The 23,108-nt window shown below is 39.2% G+C and overlaps 4 protein-coding genes across 5 annotated transcripts in view; 1 reads left to right on the top strand and 3 right to left on the bottom strand.

Annotated features, from left to right (window-relative positions):
* Nucleotides 1-23,108, top strand: part of plppr2a (phospholipid phosphatase related 2a) — a 53,050-nt gene that overhangs the window by 14,007 nt on the left and 15,935 nt on the right. The gene's annotated exons all lie outside the window — the stretch shown is intronic.
* Nucleotides 1,749-4,454, bottom strand: nfil3-6 (nuclear factor, interleukin 3 regulated, member 6). Its single transcript, XM_049744182.2, has 2 exons — nucleotides 4,183-4,454; nucleotides 1,749-3,557 (listed from the first exon to the last, which is right to left on the bottom strand). The coding sequence occupies exon 2, from the start codon at nucleotides 3,496-3,498 to the stop codon at nucleotides 2,356-2,358; it is 1,143 nt and encodes a 380-aa protein (XP_049600139.1). The 5' UTR covers nucleotides 3,499-3,557; nucleotides 4,183-4,454; the 3' UTR covers nucleotides 1,749-2,355.
* LOC125984069 (uncharacterized) lies at nucleotides 10,921-14,779 on the bottom strand. 2 transcript variants are annotated; one of them, XM_068653485.1, is made up of 4 exons: nucleotides 14,718-14,779; nucleotides 12,368-14,266; nucleotides 11,650-11,735; nucleotides 10,921-11,385 (listed from the first exon to the last, which is right to left on the bottom strand). In XM_068653485.1, exons 2-4 carry the CDS (start codon nucleotides 14,232-14,234, stop codon nucleotides 11,287-11,289), a joined length of 2,052 nt encoding a protein of 683 aa, XP_068509586.1. In that variant the 5' UTR covers nucleotides 14,235-14,266; nucleotides 14,718-14,779; the 3' UTR covers nucleotides 10,921-11,286. The 2 variants fall into 2 exon arrangements, with proteins under 2 accessions (XP_068509586.1, XP_068509587.1); XM_068653486.1 differs by having other exon boundaries at nucleotides 12,368-14,263; nucleotides 14,718-14,774.
* Nucleotides 14,851-17,708, bottom strand: LOC125983195 (paralemmin-1). The gene is made up of 3 exons (XM_049744188.2): nucleotides 17,558-17,708; nucleotides 16,424-16,500; nucleotides 14,851-16,039 (listed from the first exon to the last, which is right to left on the bottom strand). Exons 2-3 carry the CDS (start codon nucleotides 16,467-16,469, stop codon nucleotides 15,276-15,278), a joined length of 810 nt encoding a protein of 269 aa, XP_049600145.1. The 5' UTR covers nucleotides 16,470-16,500; nucleotides 17,558-17,708; the 3' UTR covers nucleotides 14,851-15,275.

Here is a 23,108-nt window from a genome sequence, read left to right as displayed (position 1 = left end):
AAGTGAGGCATTTGAAATAGTTGACTGGCTATCAAACATGACTGCTTGGTGGCAGCATAGTGTTGAGTTGACAACAAACTGGTTTGTTAACACTGACCATATTTGAATTGGACAATGTGAGGGGGACAGTTTGCATGCCACTTTGTTTGCCAGTTTGCAAGAACTGGCGGGGCTAGGGTTTCAAGTTAATTATTTGGTCTGGCACCTGAGGGTTGAAGGGGGAGGCAGTCCCCCTGTGCCCCCCCTGTAGCTCCGCCATTGTCTGCAAGTTCAACTTACTTTTATGTTGAAAATTTGATTGTTGTTAATCACGCTGTAAGTGGCAACAATTTTTTTTTTTTTTTGCAGCATGGGATGATTTGTTGTCTTTCACTACGGAAGGTACGGTTCTTCTTAAACAATGGCAGGAAATTGTCAGTTAAATCTCCGCATATTTTTCAGAGGTCATTTCACCACTCCCCATTATTCCAGCCTGAAATATTACCATTAAATTATCAATTAGCATACTGATTTTTTTGGAAAAAAGCGGGAGTCGATAGGAAAAAAAAAAATCCATCCACTGACTTTTAAACTTGATACTATTATGGAGACCAGGTCTTCATTTATGATCCTGACCAAAAATAAGCTTCCACCTGCACATTCATAAAATTGTGCATATTTAAATTTGGAAAATGGGATCACCTGAAGTGCAACTCTTTGTTTCCCCTCCAAGGATGAAGGATACAAACAGCACTGAAGGAACTGAAGCATTGGCTGCATGGATGCCCCTCCCCCATCAAAACACACATTCTCTCTGTCTCTACATCATTCCTTTCTTTTCGCACCCCATCCTTATCCCCACCCGAGCAGCCCCCCAGCTCTGTCTGCAAGCGTTCCCATGGCAACTGTCGCACTGCCTGCCTAGCAACAGGCGTTATCCTTTCACTGAAGAAAAAAAAAAAAGGATGGTGGTGGTGGGGGCAACAGATTGGGGGAAAGAGGGGGTTGTGAGAGTTACGTAGATGTGAGTAGTAACATATTGCAGTGGCATCATGAAATGACATTCCTTTCTCCATCCTACTCCACACCTGCAGCATCTGTCGCAGACTGTATCATGCAGTCTTTTTCATTCCAACACAAGATTGTGCAATTTATTTTGAAGATATATTTGAATTTATAAGAATTGTAGATGAAATTTCATCTATATTCAGGAAGTAATGTGCCCTTGAGTTTAGTTTGGATATTGAATATGTAGGCTACCTAATCTCTCGTTCAAAGTCTGCTGGGATGGACTTTGGTTCAGGTTATTAACCAACCTTGAATTAATGTGTTTTGGTTTTTATAAAGATTATCACCTACATAAAGCAAAAATAAAACGGTCTACAGTATACAAAAACTTTTTAAATGAATCGTAAACTCTGTCACATAACCTTTTTTTACATAAATATAATTGAAAGAACAAAAATGGAGAGCTGCTGAAATTAACTCATCACCAACTTGCTAATATCAGAACAAAAGAATAGGATTTTCCAATTATTTGCATGATGAAAAATGGATTTAGACTTAAGAGTGACTCTCAATGATATTTTGCTGCCCCCTAGTGGACCACTATAAAAGAAAAAACGAGCAGTCTTGACTTTGTTGCAAGTTTTACATGATGAGAAACATTACAAGAGCCGCAAACATGTTTTAAAATGACTCAGTAACTCTATTATTTACAAAAAAGAGGATAATTTAAATTTAATATATATAAAATGACCATAACACAGTGACTTTATCAAATGTTTATTTCAGTTGAAATAAAAATATACAGACACCATTCAAATTTGAACAGATAAATTGACAAACAACAGATATAAACACAAACAACAACCAACACATTGAAGGAAACTTGAGTCTTGAGTTTTTATTAGCTCACCTGGATTTGATGTCTACTTTGCTACCTTCTTATCTGCTATCTGTTTACAGTGATCTGACTTGTCTCAACAGTACAAAGCATTTTTGCGAAAATCTTTGAAGTTGTGATGTTATTTGCCATCGTTAGCTGTCACAGTGCGTTGGATTATAGAAATTAATGTACAGTGAATTCCCGCGTAGTGGTGGTCAGCATTAGTGAATTCATCTATTTGCAGATATATTTGGAAATTAAATATTTTTATATTATTCATCATGCGGCATCTATCAGCAATTTTTTGTGCAATTTCCCAAACCACCACGAGATTCATTGTACATCCGACACAAAATGGAAGCTCCATGCCTGAGGCGTGCAACCTAAACAGCAGACTACAAGAGGAATATATATTACTGACATTTATTACAAAAAAAAAAAAAGCAAAACACATCACATTGTTAACGATTATTGACCAAGAGTGCTTCTTAGGTAGCGTTGGACATGAGCTGCTCTGTGAAAAGTTTCTTAAGTTGAGCCACCTCCATGCTCAAAGAGCTCAGTTGAGTCTTCAGGAAGTTGTTCTCATGCTGGTTCTTGACCTCTGTGTGTCCTTGAGGAGGAGGCTGCAGGTTGAAGTTTGAGGGGACATGCTGAGGTGACTGTCTCCCTTTCCTGCCCCCGTTGTTCTGCAGAGGAAGCCACGGGCTCGAGTGCCCCTCTCCTGTTTCGCCCCTAATTAGTTCTTGGCCTTTGGGGGTGTCACGCGGACCTTCTACGGTGGGAGGTGCTGGGCTGCGTCGAGTGCTGCTGGGATCGCTTGCCGCATCGCCTGTCTCACAGTTTCCAGGTGTCTTGAAACGTAGTTTATGTGGGAGGTTCTTCATCGCCTCGGCTTGGTCCACCCTATGGTGGATGTCAGCAGGGTGGTAGAGGTCCAAGTTCATCTCCTCTGCTCTGTGTGGTGAAGATTTTTCATGGTCACTGAGCCGGTCTTCGAAGTAGACTGGGCTTCCAACACTTGAGCTACCTGGAGTTGAAAAGCCAGAATCTTCTGACAGGTTGCCACCGTCTCTGGAGCCTCGTCCGCTCGGCTGACTTGTCTGGTTGTTGGTGTGTGATGAGGAGTTGAGGAGATAATAGTGGGGAGGCACACTCGGAGGGGTGTGCGGAGGCGCCGCGGAAAGAGGCAAGATGGCCGCATTGGAGGGATCTTTCACCAAACCAAATCGGAACTTGAGAGCCAACAGCTCGGCCCTGAGACGAGCGTTCTCCTCCAGCAGGGCCAGCACGCGACTCTCCAAGACCATGTCGTTGACCCGTCGCTTTTCCCGCGAACGCTTGGCCGCCTCGTTGTTCTTCTTCCTTTTGTCCCAGTAGCCTTCATCCTTCTTTTCAAGCGGGATGAACTCACGCTTCCGCCTGATGCTGGATGAAGGACTTTCTTTACGCTTTACGGCGGTGGTACGGCCCAGCAGGGAGCGTGCCAGCAGGTTGCTGGAGGTCAGGACGGACATGGTATCATCTGCGTAGGCTAGAGGTACTTTCTCTGCTTCTGCTGAGGACTCCAATGGGTGGAGCATAGCTACACCCTGCTGCACCCTCATCTCCTGGGATACCTCCTCAAACATTGAGAATGTACAACAGCGTCAAATCTCAGGTTGCGTTGATGTTGCAGCAACAGTGCCACCTAGTGGTGAGGGAGACACAATGGAGGGGATTTAACGGTTACGCAACTGCCATTACAGCACAATATTATGTAACTCTATTACACTACTCTCGCGAAACTGGAGCAACTTGTTCTGTAATCTGTAATCAATAAGATCTTACGTGACACTAAGACGGTGATATGGTGCAACTTTTTTGGTGTTATATTGCCCTACATGACTTTGACCTACATTTTTATTTCACTTAAACCCATCGCCAGAATACACCAGAATATACTATAATAATAATATAATAATTTATAGACTATAAATAATACTTGACTCTTTTATTATAGCACAGCGCTTTTTAAAGCTACATAAATTCCGGTCTTCCGCCAACACGACTATCGACCCACTTCTGACGGGAACACAGTCTGTCTCCTGACGAGAACAGACTAAACCTGCATAAAGCAGCATATTGTCCCAAACTAAAACAGACTACGCCAGGAGATTTTGTCATCAACCCCTTATTTATTTTATTTCAGAAAAAATAGCAACTTAATACTAAATTTTAAAATATAGATTAAACCCCCAAATAATACAATAAATTCAAATACATCACTATTTAAGTCATACTGATAATAATAGTGTAAATGGAATTAGTTGTACCTGTGATGGGAATTCGTTGCCGCCGGTTCCCGAAGATGCGCTGTCGGTTCCTCCGTGCGCGCTGCAGATGCTCTGTGCTCTGCTCTGTTAACGTTACGTGATATTATCAGCCGAGCTGTTCTTCACTCTGCTCTACTTGGACGATCGCTGCCGCTTATTTGTAACCCTGAGTTCAGCTTGGGACGGTTTCTATCCTTGCATGAACCAGTTGGGGCCCGGTTTGTGTGCAAATTGAGGGACCGCCTTCTAAAGTGACCACTCTCATAAGCCAGCCCCCCCCGTCCCCCCTCCCCTCGCGCGCTGACGACCGCCCCTGTGCAGAGGAAAGCTCCCGACGGTTGCCGCAAATAGCAGATGCCGTCCGTCGTCATATGACCTCATCGACTCCTCCCCATACTGCGTAAGCGCGTCATAATGAAGCAATGTTACGCCATTGCAACACAGCAGCAGCAGAACCGGCCGAAAATCAGAACCAATATGAGTCTGAGCAGAATTTTCCATCAGCAGCAGTAGCAAATGATATAAATTGTATAGTTGATCCATGATTTTTTTTTTCTCTGAGATAATATTTTGCTGCTTATGGTGCAACTATGATACGGACACCTGTAAACCACATTTCAGAAAGATTACGGAATGAATCTTGTATTAATCAAGCAAGTACAAACAACTCCGAGAATGCAGTTCGTCATCACTGCACATTACAATTAACCCACCCCCCTAAAAAAAAAAAAAAAAAAACAGATTTGAGTGTTAAACTGGAAGCTGTCTGACAGGATGTTCCTGACTCACACTTTTTATCCTAATTTGAATTGGTAGCATACATTGTTACTTGCCGATAGGCAACATTAGATAAGAGTTAACAGCCTCAAGGTCAACAACCAAACAAACCAGTTTGTAGGAGCTTTCACTTTCAAGTCAATAAACCGCTTGAGCAAGCAAACATGTTTTAGTTGATGGTTAACGCCATCTACTTTGATCCCCTTCATTGTTTGGCCACCTTGATATCTTGATGGAGATAATCACAGCAGATTGTCATTTCCTATAAATGGGACTTTTTAAAAAAGATAATGACATGCAGTTCCATGTTGGAACATCGTATAGATTGTAGATGGATTAATATTTAACGGCACTTAAAGTTCACATTTCCAGTAAGCAGGCATTTTAACATCGAGATAAAATCATGCTGCAAGCTAAATTATCAAATCAATCAACTACAGAATTTCTTGGCAAATAGAGTGTTGTTTCTTGTCGTAAATAATGCCTTCAGTTTTCGTTGACATTCATTTTTCAATAGCAAAGGTCAATATATGAGAGAAAGAAATTATTCATCATACTGAGTCTGGGCCTTGAGGCCATGTATAAAAAAAAAAAGTTTGAAAAGTGAGAACAGAAAGTGCTCAGAGTAGTCGGCACAAACTAACAATGGTGAGTTTGTTAAAAGAAGTAAAACTAATCAATGAATGGTAAGCATGCAAACATAGAACACGCTAAATATTTCTTTGTATTAATCTATACTATGCATAATACATGATGTTTTTATTTTCTTCCCTGAGATTTTTAGAAATGATTTCATTACGGGAAGACTGACACTCCACAGAGGCTCAATTTGAAGGCTACAAATCATACCGCTTCATTAATGCCTTTATGAAACAATAATGAGCTGTCTGTTTGGCTCGAGGAACCTCGTTGCCTCAATAAACATCCTGGGGCTCTCATAAATCTTCAGGAGAAGACCAATAAAATATTACACTAAATAATGATTTGCAAATCCTGATTGTACTTTCCAACAATCTCTACTAACAATCATTGAAGTAGTCCTCCCAGAGATTATTTTGACCTGAAAAGAATGCAGCAGTGTTTTCTTAAGAAACAAAATCTTCAAGGTCATAGTGACTGTTTGCTTTACGCAACAGGAAGTCGGTTACATCACAGATCTGATCGCCTTACGAAATAAATGCAATACTTGAAGTTCTACTTTCCAAAGCAGCGTTGCTTCAGGCTTCTTTGGAAATGGGTGTGGGAAAGCTGATTTATGTCTTTCATATGTCGTTCTTACAAGATCAGGGGAAAAAAAAGCTAACTGTAATTCTTGACCTTGTCATTATTGTATTGATCAAGGAGGAGGTTGTAAGTTCATCATGTTTACATAAGGAAGCCTGCAATGTTTTTGTGATGCATTAAAAAAGTAGTTTGGAGTGAACGCAAGTCAGGAAACCTCGTGAAACAATAAATGTTTCTCAGGTTTAAGCTGAAATTCTTGACATTTAAGCCGAGCCCCTAATGGAATGGCTGACTTTGACCTCTAGGCGTGTAAACTTGCAGTCAGGGTGCTGGCTTGACTGAAAAAAAATGTCAGCCAAGAATTTACAAGAAGACTGACTTCCTGAAAGCTGTAAAAAAAATAAAAAAAATAAATAAAGGCTTGAATGAGTTGATGAAAGAGTTGGCAAATCACAAATAGCATGCTTCATCTTGCTGTGACAGAAAAAAAAAAATCTGATATTTTTCACAAAAGACTCATTTTGCAACTCAAAAAAAGCAACATTAGACAAAAAATACCCCGTTGTTATTTCGAGGATATTTTAAAACTTTTACAAGACAGATATTCAAAACATAATAATAACCCTGATATGGCCGAATAATTGCAATAATTAATTTATGCCTCAATAAAAGCACTTTGATCTCCTCTAACAGTCCTAACAAGAAATTTGTCTCATCATTAATAAGAATTTATTACAAATACCTCACATTTGTACAGATTGAGCCTTGTTTGAGATTGTTACACAAGGGTGTTGCGCAATCCAGACAATTGGGAGTGCAAATTCTCATTCCAAAAACAGCCAGCCAGGTGCCATCAGTTCTCCAGTTTGGATTTCCTTGCTGAAGTTGACAAATAAGGGCACGATACGTCAAGTGGAGCCTATTTCCACCCCAGAATAGACCAGAAGGGAAGTCTTTGGGAAAGGGCAAAAGGGTGACTGACATAGTTAGCCGATCAGAGGAAGAAGGTCAGAGCCATTAATCACTTTTAGCGCACTGTCATTGCAGGTACAAAATGTTCCTGACTAACTGCTGTCTCACTGGTAGACTTCTTCTCGTCTCGCTTCCGAGCAATGACGCTTGTAAAATGTGCTGCAGGAACATAACGTGCACAGCAGCAAAGCATTGGCCTACTTCTTACATGGCGAATAAGGTTAGCGAATGTGATAACACCCCAAGGCATTCATGGGCTGCCGCCGATTGTTTGTTATGTCAGGCGCTGAAAGTGACGATGACAAAAAACAACTGTGCTCCAGTTCATACCCGAGTGTGACAAAAACATCTCTGACAGTGTTTATTTTTTTTCTTGCTGATAGACATGCAAGGCAATTGACATCTAAATATTTCCCAGAAACTCATTTTCCACAAACATTCCTCAAATTCAGATCCAGAAATAAAAGAAAGATCCATAAATACAAATATTTGGTGATTGCAATTTGTAGTCGAATGCTTTTTAGACCAAAACACATTTATGTAACGGCCGTAGACATAATCTCAAGACCCCCCCCCCCCCCCCCATTATGCACAGGACAGATGTATTGGTGGAGCTATAAATAGCCCATGACTCATTTTGTCGGACTTGGGGTTCAGTTTCATAACAAGGAGAGTGCTGCATGCATTTACTTGTTGCCGGTGGATGCATTTTTGGTTGATCAGGTAAACTATAATCATTGCTATTCCATCACACGTTGAGTTTTACTGCAGTGCTAAAGTGGAGGTTGCTACAGAGAAAAAAAACTAATAATATATAGATATAAGACAGAAGCCAAGAGACTCAGACCTGCTTTCCTCTCAATGATTCTATTCTTAGCCTTTTTGAAATACGTCACACTGTTGCCAACGCAACCCGCTTTGGATCTTTTAAGGGAGGGGAGACGGGTTGGGTTATGAAATGCACACAGTGCAAAAAAAAGTTCATGCAAGACAACTGAGACACAGTATTGCAGTATTTTTTTTTAGAGCTGTTAAAAGAAATGGGATCAGTACACCCTTCTACAATATTGATTTTGTGTCCAACCATTCAAAACACCATGATAATGGACAAATTATGATTAAGCATGATCATAGAAAAATGCATTAGCTAAAAAAAAAAAAAAAACCCCACAACACACTGGCTTGTGGCAAAAGCAATCACCCTATGCTGAAGTAGAAAAAAAACTAGACTCTAAAATATACTTTTTGGCCCATTATTATTTTTGTTTTGATGACTTTGCCGGGTGAAAGTCTCTGAACACAAAAGAGGTTTCCTGTATTATCCACTTTCATGTATTTGTACTGAGGAAAAAAAAAACTAGCTAGTGTAAAAAGAGGCTTTTATACCATCCCAAAATTTTGCTCACAAAATAATTTTGCTACTGATAATAACCGGAAAAATCCAACTTAAGTGAAGGTATATATATATATATATATATATATATTTTTTGAATGTGCAAACTGACATCAAGGGTAACTGCTTGGCTCTTTAATTTGGGAACAAAGGGTTCATTCAGACTAGCACGTAACCATCCCTGATTATGTAAAGCATGTTTTGCGCTTGCATAATCTGTTTCTAATAAGCGGGTTTGTGCACATATAGGTGCAACCGTTTGTTTTCCTTTGGCGTTCATTCCAGCATAATAGTGGCACACAAAAGTGGATGTTACGTCACATCACACAATAAAAAGAAAACAATTTACATGCATGTCCAAACTGGGATCCCTTAAAAATCACATTCACATGAATTTGCTTGAATTAAAATGAGTACTATGTTCTGGAATTTTTAACAAGTAGACAAATGTTATGACTTTCTGAAGAACACTATTATGTGATTAAAATCTACAGTTCACATAGATCACAAGTAGACACTGTCTTGGCAAAAAAAAATCACTGTTTGTTTGTTTTTTTCCCCCTCATGTCAATTAAGGTCAAGTACTGTAATTCCCTGAGGCTCCCATAAAGTCAAATCTTTGATATTTCAAAGACCATTTTTTTCAAGGCTTTGATGTCTTATAATGTGCTTATTATTTCAGAGATTTTCCACATTTATGCAATGCGGAATTTCCCCATTAACTTTTATGAGGACATTTTTTAAATTATTATTAGCGGTTAAAAAAAATCTTGCATATTTATGGTAAATTAAGCACTGTGAATTTTTTATTGAATTTAATTTGTGGCAGTTGGCAGCCAAAAGCTAAAATAAAATGATTTAATCAATTATGCGATTCACATTTTTGTAAAAATGACTAAAGAAATCTGAAGGAATTCCATGGCTAAGGGTGTGCACACTTATGCAAGCACATTTGATCAGTTGTTGTGTTCATTTTTATTTTCTTAATGTTTTTTCTTCATCACAAAAGGGTGTTTAGACTTTTTTTTTAATATCCACAGTAGATTCCTGAAGCATTAAAATATTTCTTAGGGCAGCTTCATTTAAATGTCACATTTTATGTAATGCAAGAGCCACACCTAAAAACACAACAGCTAATGACAACCACAGAAGCCAAAGGTAGCACACCAAGAACAAACATTGACATTCCAACTCATTAACATAATTCTGTTCATATTCTTAAGAAAATTTCAAACATTTAAAAATACCAAAATTTCAGATTTCAAGGAAGTAGACAACAATGTAGAAAAAAAGCCAACGTATCACCCATTCCTTTCTATTATCACGATTACAGTCTTAAACATCATTGTTGGATTTTTGCAATCTGATCTCACGGAATGAGACAACCACAGGAAGAAGCCTGAGGGGCGAGAGAGCGAAAGAAAGAATAGAAGGGCTTGTTGTGGACAATGAACAATCAACCAGGACATTTGAGGTCTGTTGACTGTTGTCTTGTGTTCCCACTCTTCACTTATTCATTACTTTTCAGTGACTTAAGATTCTTGGCATTTACAACATGTCCTTCATTATCTCATTCACTACCATTGACGCATATAGACGTCAACATTTGATCTGGGCTGCCAGTGAAATACAACTTTGAGTTGAGAACATTTGATCGTTGTTGTCATTAGATAGAACCTCAATATTTTGGTCGTGACCATGTTTTAAGGTGATAAATTCTGACTATAGGAGGTAACGTGGGTGGCATGGATGAGTCATTCCTCATTTGGGTTTTGAGTTACTGCTTGTGGTGGGGACTAGAGAAAAGAAGTGAGTCAGGCTCGATATCTCACAGTGACGTCAGAGCTCTGTTGTTCTGTTTTCTCGTTCACACACAAAGCTTTTCGGTATTTGTGCATCCACGGTGTTTATCGTGTTTGGTTTCAACGTTCTGTGGGCATACTTTGGACTGGATGGTGGTTGGGATCCACCCTTTGGCTCTGGGTGGAAATTCCAGAGTCATTTCCCACGAGACGTTCTTCCAAAAGTTTGAAAGAAGAAAAAAAAAAAAAAGCACACATTTTTTGATAAGTGTGATTCACTTTGTCCGTTTTGGCTGCCACGCTCTTGAACAAAATGTTACAGATGTTCTTTCAAGCGGTGTACAAGACGGCCTGTTCTTATTTTCATAAAGTATGTGAGTCATCATTAGATAATTTACAAAGGTTACATAACTGTTCTGTACGTTCCCAGCGCTGCTTCCGGTAAGGGTCTGCATCTTGCATAAGTTATCGTCATCATCACTATGCAGTAATATTAAACTGGACATTCCTGTCAATCAGTCAAATCACGACCCCCCCCCCCCTTCCCCCCCCCCCCCCCCCACACACACACTTTTAATCATTTAATTAACATTCACTCAGATACAAATGTTTTTTAAAAACGCTCTTGTGTTTTGGGATTCTTTTTTTTATACTTTGGCTTCAATACTTTCAATACTTTGGCTTCTGTGAGAAATCAATGTCATACTGCCCCCTCGTGGTGAATAATCGGAATGAGAAAATAGAGAGACGTTTATTGTGGATGTTTACTATAGAAACAAATTTAAAACTAAAAAAAAAAGAGAAAAGAATATAACCGAGCTACAGTTAGTTAGTTGAAGCAAAATATACAAACCAGGTGTGAAACGCTAATACTTAAACGGGATTTAACTACTTGGAATAATAATTTCAATGTTGATATTTGATGTGTCGGAGTTGTCAGTCCTTTTCTGGTGACGGCTGTCCGTTGATTTGACCAAACTCCCAGCGTTGCCATAGATTCGACCTCTGATTTCCGGCTCTGTGTACACTGGGCCCCTGTGGTGATGATTCAAGTGGTTCAAATGACTTTTTTTCACCCCTAAACTACTACACAGAGCAAAAACAAATACTGTAGTATTAGCTAATCCTTATAATCTGCTGAGTGTTGGCATTGCAGGACAACAAACTAATCCAGAGAGTCACAGCCTGGTTTTTGTAACTATTATTGTCTTTCTTACGATGATCATTTGTGGCCTCACCCTAAATTTCATCGTATCCTTAAGATTAAAAAATAAAATAAATAAATGTGATTCATCTTACCTGTGTATGTTCAAATTTAAGATGATCTTTCTTGCTGGGTGGTGGCCAGACTCGTTCCAGTTTACCCCGAGACTGTTGCTTTCCACCTAAAGACATGTAAAAAGGGAAATGACAATTAAATTATTATTTTTTTTTACTCTCACATGTTACTTGCTTAGCCATTTTAACCTTGATTTAACCCCACACAGTAGGCGACTAGACTCAGAAGCTAAAAATACAAACAACACACTCCCGGACTGATTTAGCAGTCCTGTTGTGTCCCTGAGCTCCCCCTACAGGGCACCCGCAACACACACTACAATTAGGCTTATGAACTCATGGAATTTATTTAAGTTCTGGTTTAAATAAAAATGTCCCTATTTTTTAAAATTGAATACAATGTGTAATTTTAGTCATGACTCAAAGTCGACTACATTAAATGATGTAGCGGGCCGTATCCGGCCCCCCGGGCCTTGAGTTTGACACCTATGGACTAACCGCTTGTGACGGGGTCAGCGCAGTCCGATCCTATTCCCTGAATAACACGCAGTGATGGGAACAGAGAAGGTCATGCATCAAAGTGCCAGACGGGCTATAAGGTCAAGATGTGTTAAGAAATAAAGCTCAAAAAGGTACGGTATGTAATGCATCGTTATATAATCGTAGGAATCTGAAAAATACCAAAAAATAAATCATCTTGCCATGAAAATTTATTGATCTTCCTGCTCGACAAACTCACCTGGTATGACAATCGAAGTACGTTTCGGTTTGTCACCTTCCTCTGTACGATGTTGCTTCTCTCCGTACAAGGAATCTCGTTGTTTCCGAAGTTCGTCTTCTCTTGCTTCAGCTTCCCGGATGTCCTCCTCAACCTTTGGCTTTAGAGCCAATGCTGGACGCAACTTGAAGAAAGGATTTTGTTGGAGCACGGGAGTTTCCCGTCCAGTCCCTTCAGATCTGTCATTTTCCACCGTGGAGACATCCGAACTAATGGAATCCGAACTTCGGCAAAGACGTACATTTGGGTATGGCGATAACCGGGTCCGATCTCGAGATCCCGCACTTGGAATTTTGGAGCACAGGTTTTCGGAACTTTTCTTCCTTTCCGAGAGCGAAAACATATCTAAGCTAAGCGTACGTTCGAGAACCGTAGGAGAATCGTGATTTGTCAATGATGTTGAAACAGCTTTTCGTAATCTGGTTGGACCAAGTGTGTTATCCTGCTGGAAATCTTCAAACAGCAATTTTGCCTCTTTTCTACCAAACTCTTCTGAGACCTCCTCCTGTCCTATTCCAAGTCTTCTCGGACTCTCCTGACTCGGCACCTTCAGCTGACATTCATCGTCCTGATCTTGACATACTTTTGTGGGTGCTACTTTGAACACGATATTTGTTTTGAAGGGAATTTCCAGTACATCTGGATCATCTGCCAGGTTCAGAATCCCCCCAGACCTCTGCAAGTTTTGTTTCCCTTGGGCATCGTCATGGATTAGCTTTTCCGTGGACGTCTCCGTGACGGAGAAACGGTGACGGGCGGATCGAAGGGTACTTGAAGCGGAAATGGTTTCATTGGAACTGATTGGAGACTCACAACTGAGACTTGGGGTATCATCAGAACAATTTGCTTCTCTTGTGGGAGTACCAAAGTGCTCAAGTATCTTCTCTTTGGTTTCTCCTCTCTTAGTTCCTTCAGTCTTTTCTCTTTCCAACAGGCTTGTCTTGATGGTGTGAAATCTGATCTGGTCATTTTGGTCTTCGCCTGTTTGGTCCCCTCCTGCTTCAGCCAAAAACTTCTCCTCATGTTCCATCTTATGCCGAACCTCTTGGCACATATCTGCCTCCTGTCGTTGCTGCACTAGTTGCAAACGTTGAAGAAGTCTTTCGCCTTGAAGAATATCTGAAGCTATTCTCTCAAATTCATCTCTAGGATCATTCTTTGCCTCTTCATTCAGTTTCTTTTCTGTCTTTAAATCACCGAGCACTCCAGCAATCATGTTTTCTTCATTTTGGAAGATCTTGTCGTCTTTTGTGTCCTCCATAGTTAAATCTTCTTGTTGTATTTCATCTCTTACCTTGTCCACAGTGTCTGAAGATGCTATCTTGGGAAATTCTTCTTTTGTTCCTCTTAATGGACCCCTGGGTATTTGGTCCTCAGCATTTAGAGTAAGGTCTTTAAACTCCTCAAGAATCCGTGGCGTACCTGCTGATACTTCCTCAGTCTCCCTCTGTGTTTCCATTGACTGCCTTTCACTATGATGCCAGTGTAATCTGATGGGATTAGCTTCAGCCTCAGTGTCGTCACCTGCCTCAAACACAAGGGTCACACTGGAATTACTTGCGGCTAGGTCTTCGTACCTTCCTCCCGGCAATGGTGGCTCCATGTTTGAAAGGGATTGTTGGAGTGGGATAAATTTATTATCTGCACCGTCAATTTTTATTGCATCATTTTGAGTTGAGTCAGTTGGGGGAGGGTCATTGGGGTCATTTAAGGTTTTCTCTCCAGAAGTACTGATTTTTGCTGTTTCTTTATTGTCTGCCACCATCTTGGAATCCATCTTCCACAGGTTATCGTCATTCTGAGAGGTCATTGATGTGTTTGTTTCCATGGCGACAAGCTTTTGAAATACTCAAGGATCTTCTTGGGTTTAGAGATATGTGGAAAAAACTTTATTAGTGCAATTAAAAAATATGTAGCACCTTAATAATAATTTGTGTTGCTGTTTCAATGTTTGCATACATATTTAAAAAAAAATCTTTTTAATCTGAGTCTATATTTACACCTGTATTGAGAAGCTTTATATTTGCGTTGCGGATTATCAACGCAAGCAGCAACAACTCCAGCAACGGGACATTAAATGAGATTAACCATATTCCTATTTTGCATAGTGGATATTATTTTATTAAATTATAGATTTTCCTCTAGACTTCATTTTCATGCCACTAAACATGCTGTGTCAGCATCCTGTGATCTGACCCGATATTATGAAACAATATTTTAAATTTTGATAGCACTACAATCGTCAGGTTGCTGCCATTCTAAATTTATACAAAAGTAAGACTAATTTATTTTGCATTGAAGAAAAACTCACCTTCTAGTGGCACTGCTGTCATCTAGCACCAACCTCAAGGGAAATGTGAATCATCCAGATGATAATGCAGGGGATCTTCTTAGCATGTTCTAATTAAGTGAGTCACGCACGATGCCGATAAACAATCTCTCTCTAAGAAGCAGGACAGATTTTATATATATATTTTTTTTCATGTTCTCTACTTTTACAATATTTGTGTTTATCTATCATAGGTAAATACAAATATACACAAATGGGTACAATAAAGAAAACCTGAAGAAGAAATAATATTTCACATAACTAATATATTTGCAATAACTGTCAGATCCATGTTTCCTTTTTTTCCTCCTTCCTCCACAACGGAAAATATTTCTTTGCTTACGAAGAACTGATGACTTTGCAACATGAATTGATTTGTCTGCCTTTCTCCTCTAGGGGGCGAAAGTGCTTTTTATAGAGAGCTCCTTGCAGCATTAGAATGCTCAGAGTCAGATGGAGGGAACAGATGGGCAGAAAAGTCCATTGAATGTCAATTGAGATAACAGAAAAAAAAAACGTGTGATCAAATGAGCTCACGTCTTACATGACAGAGCAACACTGACAGCTTTTGCGTTTCGAAGGGCCTTTCCGCCCTTCAACGTTGGGTGAAGATGATTCCTTAGTAGCATTATCTTCCTGGATTTGAGACCTTTGATCTTTTTCCTTCAGGGGAATGTCCTGATACATTTCATTTTCTTTTCCCGTCTCCTTATCAGCAACACTGTGTTCTTCTCCGTCCTCCGCGATGATCACTCTCTCAGCTATGAGCATATCCGGGTTTTCTTGGGTTGTGGTTGAATCGGTGTAGCCCAGGAACACAAGGGTGACTGGACTTTCCTCCAAGTCGTAATCCTCCATGGTCACCTCGTTTCCTGTTGCGTCGCTAACCACCATCACGTTTGGATTTTCCTCAAATGTCATACTTGGACTGCTGACCTCTGTTGTCATTTTATCTTCAGGCCTTTGAGGACTTTCAAACTTCACGCGCTTCTCTTTTGACTCTTGATTGACAGGCACCTGGATTTGTTTGACTGGAATCCCGTTGGCTTCTGCATTCGTGACAGTGACTTCATCTAGCATCACTTGCATCCCAACACCGTCGACAATACTCAAAATCTGCCCGAGTTCTTCGGTTGAGGGATTACAGCCTGACCCACCGACAGCGTGGATACTTTTCCGCCCGTCGTCAAAGACGGCGGTGGCTAGTGGACTGCTGGCTGGTGTAGACATGGGGGACACAGATTTAACAACTGTGGCTCCTGTCTTGGGGTCCCGTTCCACTTGGACTGTTAGCATTCCCAAAACTGCAATACAAAAGAGAACGATTGTATTGCGCAATTGTATAATCAAAAGTGGTAGAATACTATGCAAAAAGTAGTTGTTTATTCTTTAAAGCACCAAAACAATGAATAAAGTAGCTAAAAGTAGGACAAACATAACAGCGGCATTGGTCCGACCATTTACTTCATTCTCATTAAGTCGTACCCTGAAGGCTTCCCTTTAAAAGTATTAAATATAGGAAACATGGTTGAATTATAACATATATCTTTTTTCTATTTTGCTACAATTGAGGATGAATCAAGTCACCATTGTTATTTAATCAAAATGTTATGCATGGTTTGTAAGAATAATTTAAATAAATAAATAAATAAATAAATAAATAAATAAATAAATAAATAAATAAATACCTGAGCGGCCATCCTCCCCACTTTCTTGAAATGTCCTTTGTGCCATGTGTAGATATGATTTCCAACTTCTTTGTATACTGAAACCAAGAAGACATTCTTTGTTTTCATTTTGACCCATTAAAAGTGTGAATTTGATTTCTTTAGACTCCCATATTATTTTCCAATATATAATTCATAATTTCGTCATTAAAAAGTATAAAATGTTGTTTGGGGATTTGGGGCTCTAAGCAAATCCACTAATAAAATTCTTAAATGGCCTACTGGCACGCAGAGGGAGAATTGAAATCCAACTTCTTCTTAGCTGTGACTCCATTCTGTCACCTTCATTTAAATTTACATTAATCAGGGAAAATTATGGGAAACTATTATCAGCCAAGAAATAATAGTCGCACGGCTATTTATGACGAGTCACGGAGGATTGCCTTTTTTTTTTTTTGCCCGTGCAAAAACAAAAAAGAGTGTTTCAATTTTAAAACTCAACAATTATTGCAAATACATCTAAGCCGTCAGCTATGTGCACATGTAGCACATTAGTGCGACATGCCATCCACTAAATATAACTTGGGACTAAACAGGGGTCTTAATGGACTTCCAAAAGCCCCACCCAGGACACTTGAGTAAGGTGTTGACTAACAGGCAGGCAGGCAAGCTTGGTGAAAGTTTTCAGATATGACATGGCATGCGGAGGGCGGGATGCAACTTAATCTGGAATCATGTGAAGATGAGGAAAAACAAACTTGAAATCCAATCCCACATCAATATGTTAGCATTACTGCAGCATAAATTTATTTATTTTTAATTCTGTGTATTAACTGTATATTCAAAATACATATGACAGCTATTCCAAAATCCTGCCAATTTATCCAGTTTGTAAAATAAAATGACTTTACTGGCCATAATATTATATTCCACAAAATATCTTTGGAATCTACTGAGGTGTGTCACTGAGATAACTTTGCAGTTAGAATTCGAACTGTCCTAAATTAATTTTAGATGAACATCACATCTCCAACAAGAAGCAATGACAGTTACATGTTACATCTTACGTCAATATATTACACAAACTAAGACTGACTTGACTTTTGATCAAGACTATTTCAAGTCACTTTTTTCTGCAAACTTATAATGACTTACCCATCAGCAAATCTTCCAAGTGGCTCCTCAGAAGAAAAATATATAAGATCCCACAAGTCGAATGTATCTATGAGACGGTTGTCATGATGGCCGTTGAGTCTTACTACGGACCCACCCCTTGCCGACTTCTTTTGCACGAGGTTTAGCCGAAGGGGGTTGGGGGGATATTTTTACGAGACACAAACTGACGGATTAAAACGGGCAGGGATGCCGATGGAAATAGTTCAATGACATAGCATGCATACTGACACTGTATCTGCACTGATAAGATAAACTGTAAACATGCTGCGTTTTTTTTTTTTTTTTTTTCTTTTTCCCCTCCAAAGTGACTCACTGCTGTTTGGACTTTTACCATGGCTAGTTTTACATAAAGAAGTCAAGCAGGGTCCAAGTAGGCCCTGAAAACCTTTCACAGAGCACTGATTATTAAACTTCATCTTGGCATATTCACTTGAGGCAGCACGGATCAAATGAGTCCAGTCGATTGAAGTGACATCCCAAAATGTTTGTACGCTCCACTTCTTTTGACATGAGGTGAAATTTGACATTGGGTGAGGCACACTCAAGTCGAAGAAGGAAAAGGGAGCTTTGTGAGGATGTTATTCTTTTTTTTTTTTCCGTTATATTTCAGTGGAGTTGACTGTCGGAGAAGCTCAGCGCTAAATATGATGAAACTTTTACTACTTTGAGTACTGTAGAGGGCTCAGTGATTTGTTTACTGAGTGATACTGCAGGGGCATTCTATTGTTAGTTTGTTGGCAGGCAGCAGAAGAACAAACAGACGCATCTTCTGGCTCGTGGTTGTTTTGCCCGTATGAATTGATTTAGGAAATTTATAGCTCAGCGAATGTCTTTGCGAAGAAAATGTTTGACATTATTTATATCAGCATCTTTCTGGTCAAATGAATTTGGAAATATTATGAAATGAATTATTTACATGAATTATTTAGGTGGCAATATTTTGGTTTTCAAATTTTATGTCTTTTGAAGTTTCTGACTTTATAGGAAAAATAGATTTTGCAACACTGCTTTAATACCTTATGATAGAGAATAAAAAAAACACAAAAATAGCTAATAATTAAGTTGTACGTCCATTTTCTTAAAAGAAACAACCTTATTTTATTCCTGATTATTATCATTTTTATTTTTCTATTGTCTATTTTCAAATTTTGTCTTTTGAAGTTTCTGACTTTATAGGAAAAATAGATTTTGCAACACTGCTTTAATACCTTATGATAGAGAATTAAAAAAAACATACAAAAATAGCTAATTAAGTTGTACGTCCATTTTCCTAAAAGAAACAACCTTATTTTATTCCTTTTTATTATAATTTTTATTTTTCTATTATTATTTATTTTCATATCTTATTTTAAACCTCATTTTACTGGGTTTAAATTTTTTATTTCTGTTTCTGGTGTGAAGCTGTAGATAGAAACACAGTACATTCCTCTCATGTATAACTTGCACCCTGAACCTCCTTCATGCCGTCATGCAGGCAATAAAATGTCGGCCCACTTTAGCTGCACCTGTTTTCAAAGTGGTGGCCCTGAACTTTGTCAGATGTTTTCATCTTGTAGACGTGGAGTTGCCAGGTATCAATAGCGAAGCATGAAAACGATTTCTACTTAGTTAATTTCAATGTAAAAAAAAAAAAAAAAGACAAGATGTCCATGTTAAACAATTTTCCCCATTTCCATGAGAAAGAATTCATCGCATAAAAAAAATTTACATGAAGGACGACATTGGAAAAGCTCGTGACGCACCACTGGGATTCTTTACTGTTTGAAAATGATGAATACACTTATTAAGAAGGTCACTGACAACCCAGAAGGGAACTGCTATCTTCTCATTGCAGCCACTGCCACACATCCATAGCAACACACACACACACTTCTATACTACCCCAGAGTGAATACGATTATGATACAGTATGCCGCCTGGGGCTTAACGAGATGAGAAATGTTCTTTTTGCACATCCCTATTCCTATAATGCCTGTAGAAGCAGGCTTAAAAGAAGGATGTTAGATAAACCATCATGGACGTGCAACTCAGAGACACATTTCCAGATAAATGGCCTGCTGTGAAAAAGCACTTGAAGTAATTCCACTAAATTAAATTTCATTGGGATTTACTTTACATGATGAGGACGCCTACGTTATATTATTACTAGAAGTTGATGTTTTTTCTTCTTCATCCTGCAGCACACAGATTGTGTGTTTGTGTGTCTGTGCCAAGGCCTGTGTAACTTTATCATTGAGTCAAATCAGCATCAAATGTTGGCTGCTGCAGATGGCTGCTATGTGCTTCCTCGCCTCGTTTGTCACAGCAGCTCTGTCAAACACTTGTTAATTAGAAGGAGGCGATGACTCGCTAAGTCTTTAACTCTTTCCAGTCCTCTTTTAATATTTTGATCATTTATTAGAAGACTCCTATATGGCTCCTCTCCAGGTGCTGTAGTTTTATTATAGTGTAGGCACTGATTGCATATTTAATATTTGAGCGAGTGGACGATGTATCCATAAATGTGGATTTACGAGCCCCACGTCGGCCATATTGTTGCGAGACTCACTCTCGTAAACGCTCGTCTTACCCTCGGATGGAGTAATGAATCTGTACTTTGTAGCTTCATACATTATGCAGAGGAAAATCAAATATAAATAAAATAAAATCGCTCGGATCGTTGTCACAGCCTCTTTTCAGAAAAATACCCCTCCCAACATATTTAGTTGAATCTCGTAATGACCCTAAAATTTATTCGCGCCATTTCCGTTCAGCCCTATGGCGTTTATTTTTTTCTCTGGCCGGATTGAGTCATCGTTACGCTTTGCCGTCTTGGGCCTATTTTTAACGACTTGAACTTTAACAGGGACAATGGTGTCCACAACGTTCGGATCAAACAGAGGTCAACAAATAGTCGACATTAAGACATGAGGCCTTTTCAAAACTAATCATCGCTAAAAACAGTATACCTGTGCTGTCATTAAGTAAAGGTGTCAAACCTAAGGCTCGGGGGACACATACGGCCCACCAAATCATTTTATGTGGCCTGCAATTTTGCATCAACTTTGTGTCATGACTAAAATTACAACTTGTCTTCATTTTTAAAAAAATCGAGATATAGCTAGCAATTTTTTTTCGTCACGATCATCCATCAAATCGAGCCTCACTGTCACAAGCCCAAACGTTCCTATGAAGTTGAATCTATTAACATTTCATTATCAAGTGAGTGCTGCTCTGCACTCATGTTCTCCGCTTCAGGACCCCATCTGGTGTGTTCACAATAACATGCATCATTTCCCCCCCGCCTGAAGGCTTTATTGCAGGCCGACACGAGCGAGGAGAAACTTCACTGGATCCTGTGTAAATGGCGAAGTGATATTTGCAAACGGTGGCTCAGGAAAAAAAATCACATGAGATGGAATTCATTTTTCAATCACTGTGAAAGAGAGGCGCACCTGCTCCACACCCCTTTTATTTCCCGTTTTGACATTTGGACTAGCTCACCCACATCTGTCTTTATGCACACATAAATAAAAAAATGCGGGAAAACAGATTGGAAATGCATTTTATCTAGTTGTTTTTTTTTGAATGACTAAAATATTTTGTTAAATTTGCAGTAATTTACACAGACAAACAATAAAATATAAATACTGGGTACAAATAAATAGTCCCGCTATGATGCGTCAACAAATAACTATTCTACCGATAATAAATAGTAAAATATGCACAAATCTAGATTGAAATACAATTTGCCGACTGCTCACTAACAAGGAAGCAAATATTTTTGTTAACGTGGCAAAGAAATCAAATGCAAATAATTCATAAAAAAAGAAATCTATGCACGTGATTTATAAAAGGCTCAAGGTTGACTGGGATGGGTCCGAAAAACAGACAAAGGATTGTGTAGGAATGTCTTTCTTTTGTTGTGAAGCTGATTAATGAATTGGTGTTGCAGACCACAGCTGGAACCTTCAGCATAATGATCCTGGGCAGGAACGATTGAAAGTGAGTGTGTGTGTGTGTGTGTGTGTGTGTGTGTGTGGGGGGGGGGGGGGGGGGGGGGGGGGGTAAAGGTGGTGGGCTTCAAATTGCAAATTGCAATTGGGCGCTGATGTGGTCTCTTGGGATTACGCTCTCCCCTAAGGAATGTTTTTGTGTAGTTTTAAGTTTGCTGGCTTTGTGATATTTTTTTTTTAGGTCATGCTTCCACATTTAAATCAAAATGGTGAATGCCCAAGTGTAAATTTAGGATTGTTGTCTCTACTGTCGATTTATCACGTTGACCCAAATCTTGCACGAGTGCCCATCTAATGTTGCGCTGACACTAAATCGATGATGTGAATAATTTAAACGAGACATGTTCAGTGGTGCTAATTTTGCCGTGAATGCTTTTATTTGTGCATATGATGAGCACGTCTCTTCATATTCATTCCACTCGGTTTATTTATTTTATTTACCGTATATTACTGCATTCAAAACTTTCATTTCTACGATACATATTCCCATCTCTGGCTTTTCACATCACATCCATCCTATAAGAATAATGTAAGGATCCAAGTGGGGGGATGGATGGAAAAATACAGCAGAATAAATGACCTGAAGAAGAGGGGACCCATGGGACAGCCATCCTAGATGCAGTAAACTACACATCAGGCAGATTTTTCATTTCCACGATGCTGCAGTCGTATATCTCATCTACCTTCATGACAAAGTGACCCATATTAGCTACTCCGCAGTGGAGGAGGGGAAGTCATTTAACCGTAATGGCCAAAACCAGTAAATCAATAATAACTATGAAATGTGCTTGTTTCGATTCCTAATTATAATCGGTAATTTTACAATCACATTCAGCATCATCAGCCCCCATTTTGTTGAGTTATCACAAAGACAATCTTATATTCCACACAATCAAAGCTATTATTTCCACATACACACTTAACTAATAACACAACACATTATGGCTTCCATTGTTTATTTTATGAATTCATTAGGACGCTTAGGAATGCTATTTTGTAAAACAATGGCTATGGCTAACTCAGCGTAATAGTGTTGTGGATGGTAAACATATGTTGCCTTACAAATATAAAGTGTCCTTTCTTAAATTATAAATTGGTGTTTACTGCTCTCCCTTAATGTTTCATCCAATATAATGTTGCTTAGCTAGTGGCTATTATTGTCTCTGAGCTAATGTAATATTTATGATAGCAAGGCAGGCGCTAGCAACATAGAGGAGAGGAGACACACTTGAGGTTAACCTCGTGATTCATTTAGTGTACCCTAGAGTGTCGCTGATGGCGACTTCACCTGGACTGCAGCTAATGTGACTGTGAAAGATTGCAAGTAACCCATCAAAGTTTCCCCCGCAAACCGGGATCGGATGTGACCTAGTATTTTTTTCTAGACTGGCTTCAATTTCCACAAATGGTGCATATGATGGATGAATGTTAAAGTTGTAGTTTACATATTCTCATATTCACATTAGGATATTTTCCGCACTATAAGGCGCACCTGATTATAAGACTCACTGTCGTCTTTTGAGAAAATTGGAGGT

Source organism: Syngnathus scovelli, chromosome 16 (genome assembly GCF_024217435.2).
Source record: "Syngnathus scovelli strain Florida chromosome 16, RoL_Ssco_1.2, whole genome shotgun sequence".
In the NCBI taxonomy this organism is placed as follows: Eukaryota; Metazoa; Chordata; class Actinopteri; order Syngnathiformes; family Syngnathidae; genus Syngnathus; species Syngnathus scovelli.
The sequence above is the reverse complement of the archived record's forward strand: the minus strand, read 5'-3'. Positions and strand labels throughout refer to the sequence as shown.

Coding starts and splice junctions, on each gene's coding strand:
- LOC125983195 (XM_049744188.2), bottom strand. CDS start 16,469: ATGGCACAAAGGACATTTCAAGAAAGTGGGGAGGATGGCCGCTCAG. Junction 16,040..16,423: donor TGGGGAGGATGGCCGCTCAG/GTATTTATTTAT, acceptor TTTGTATTGCAG/TTTTGGGAATGCTAACAGTC.
- LOC125984069 (XM_068653485.1), bottom strand. CDS start 14,234: ATGGAAACAAACACATCAATGACCTCTCAGAATGACGATAACCTGTGG. Junction 11,736..12,367: donor TACTTCGATTGTCATACCAG/GTGAGTTTGTCG, acceptor ACATGTCTTTAG/GTGGAAAGCAACAGTCTCGG. Junction 11,386..11,649: donor TTAAATTTGAACATACACAG/GTAAGATGAATC, acceptor TCATCACCACAG/GGGCCCAGTGTACACAGAGC.
- nfil3-6 (XM_049744182.2), bottom strand. CDS start 3,498: ATGTTTGAGGAGGTATCCCAGGAGATGAGGGTGCAGCAGGGTGTAGCT.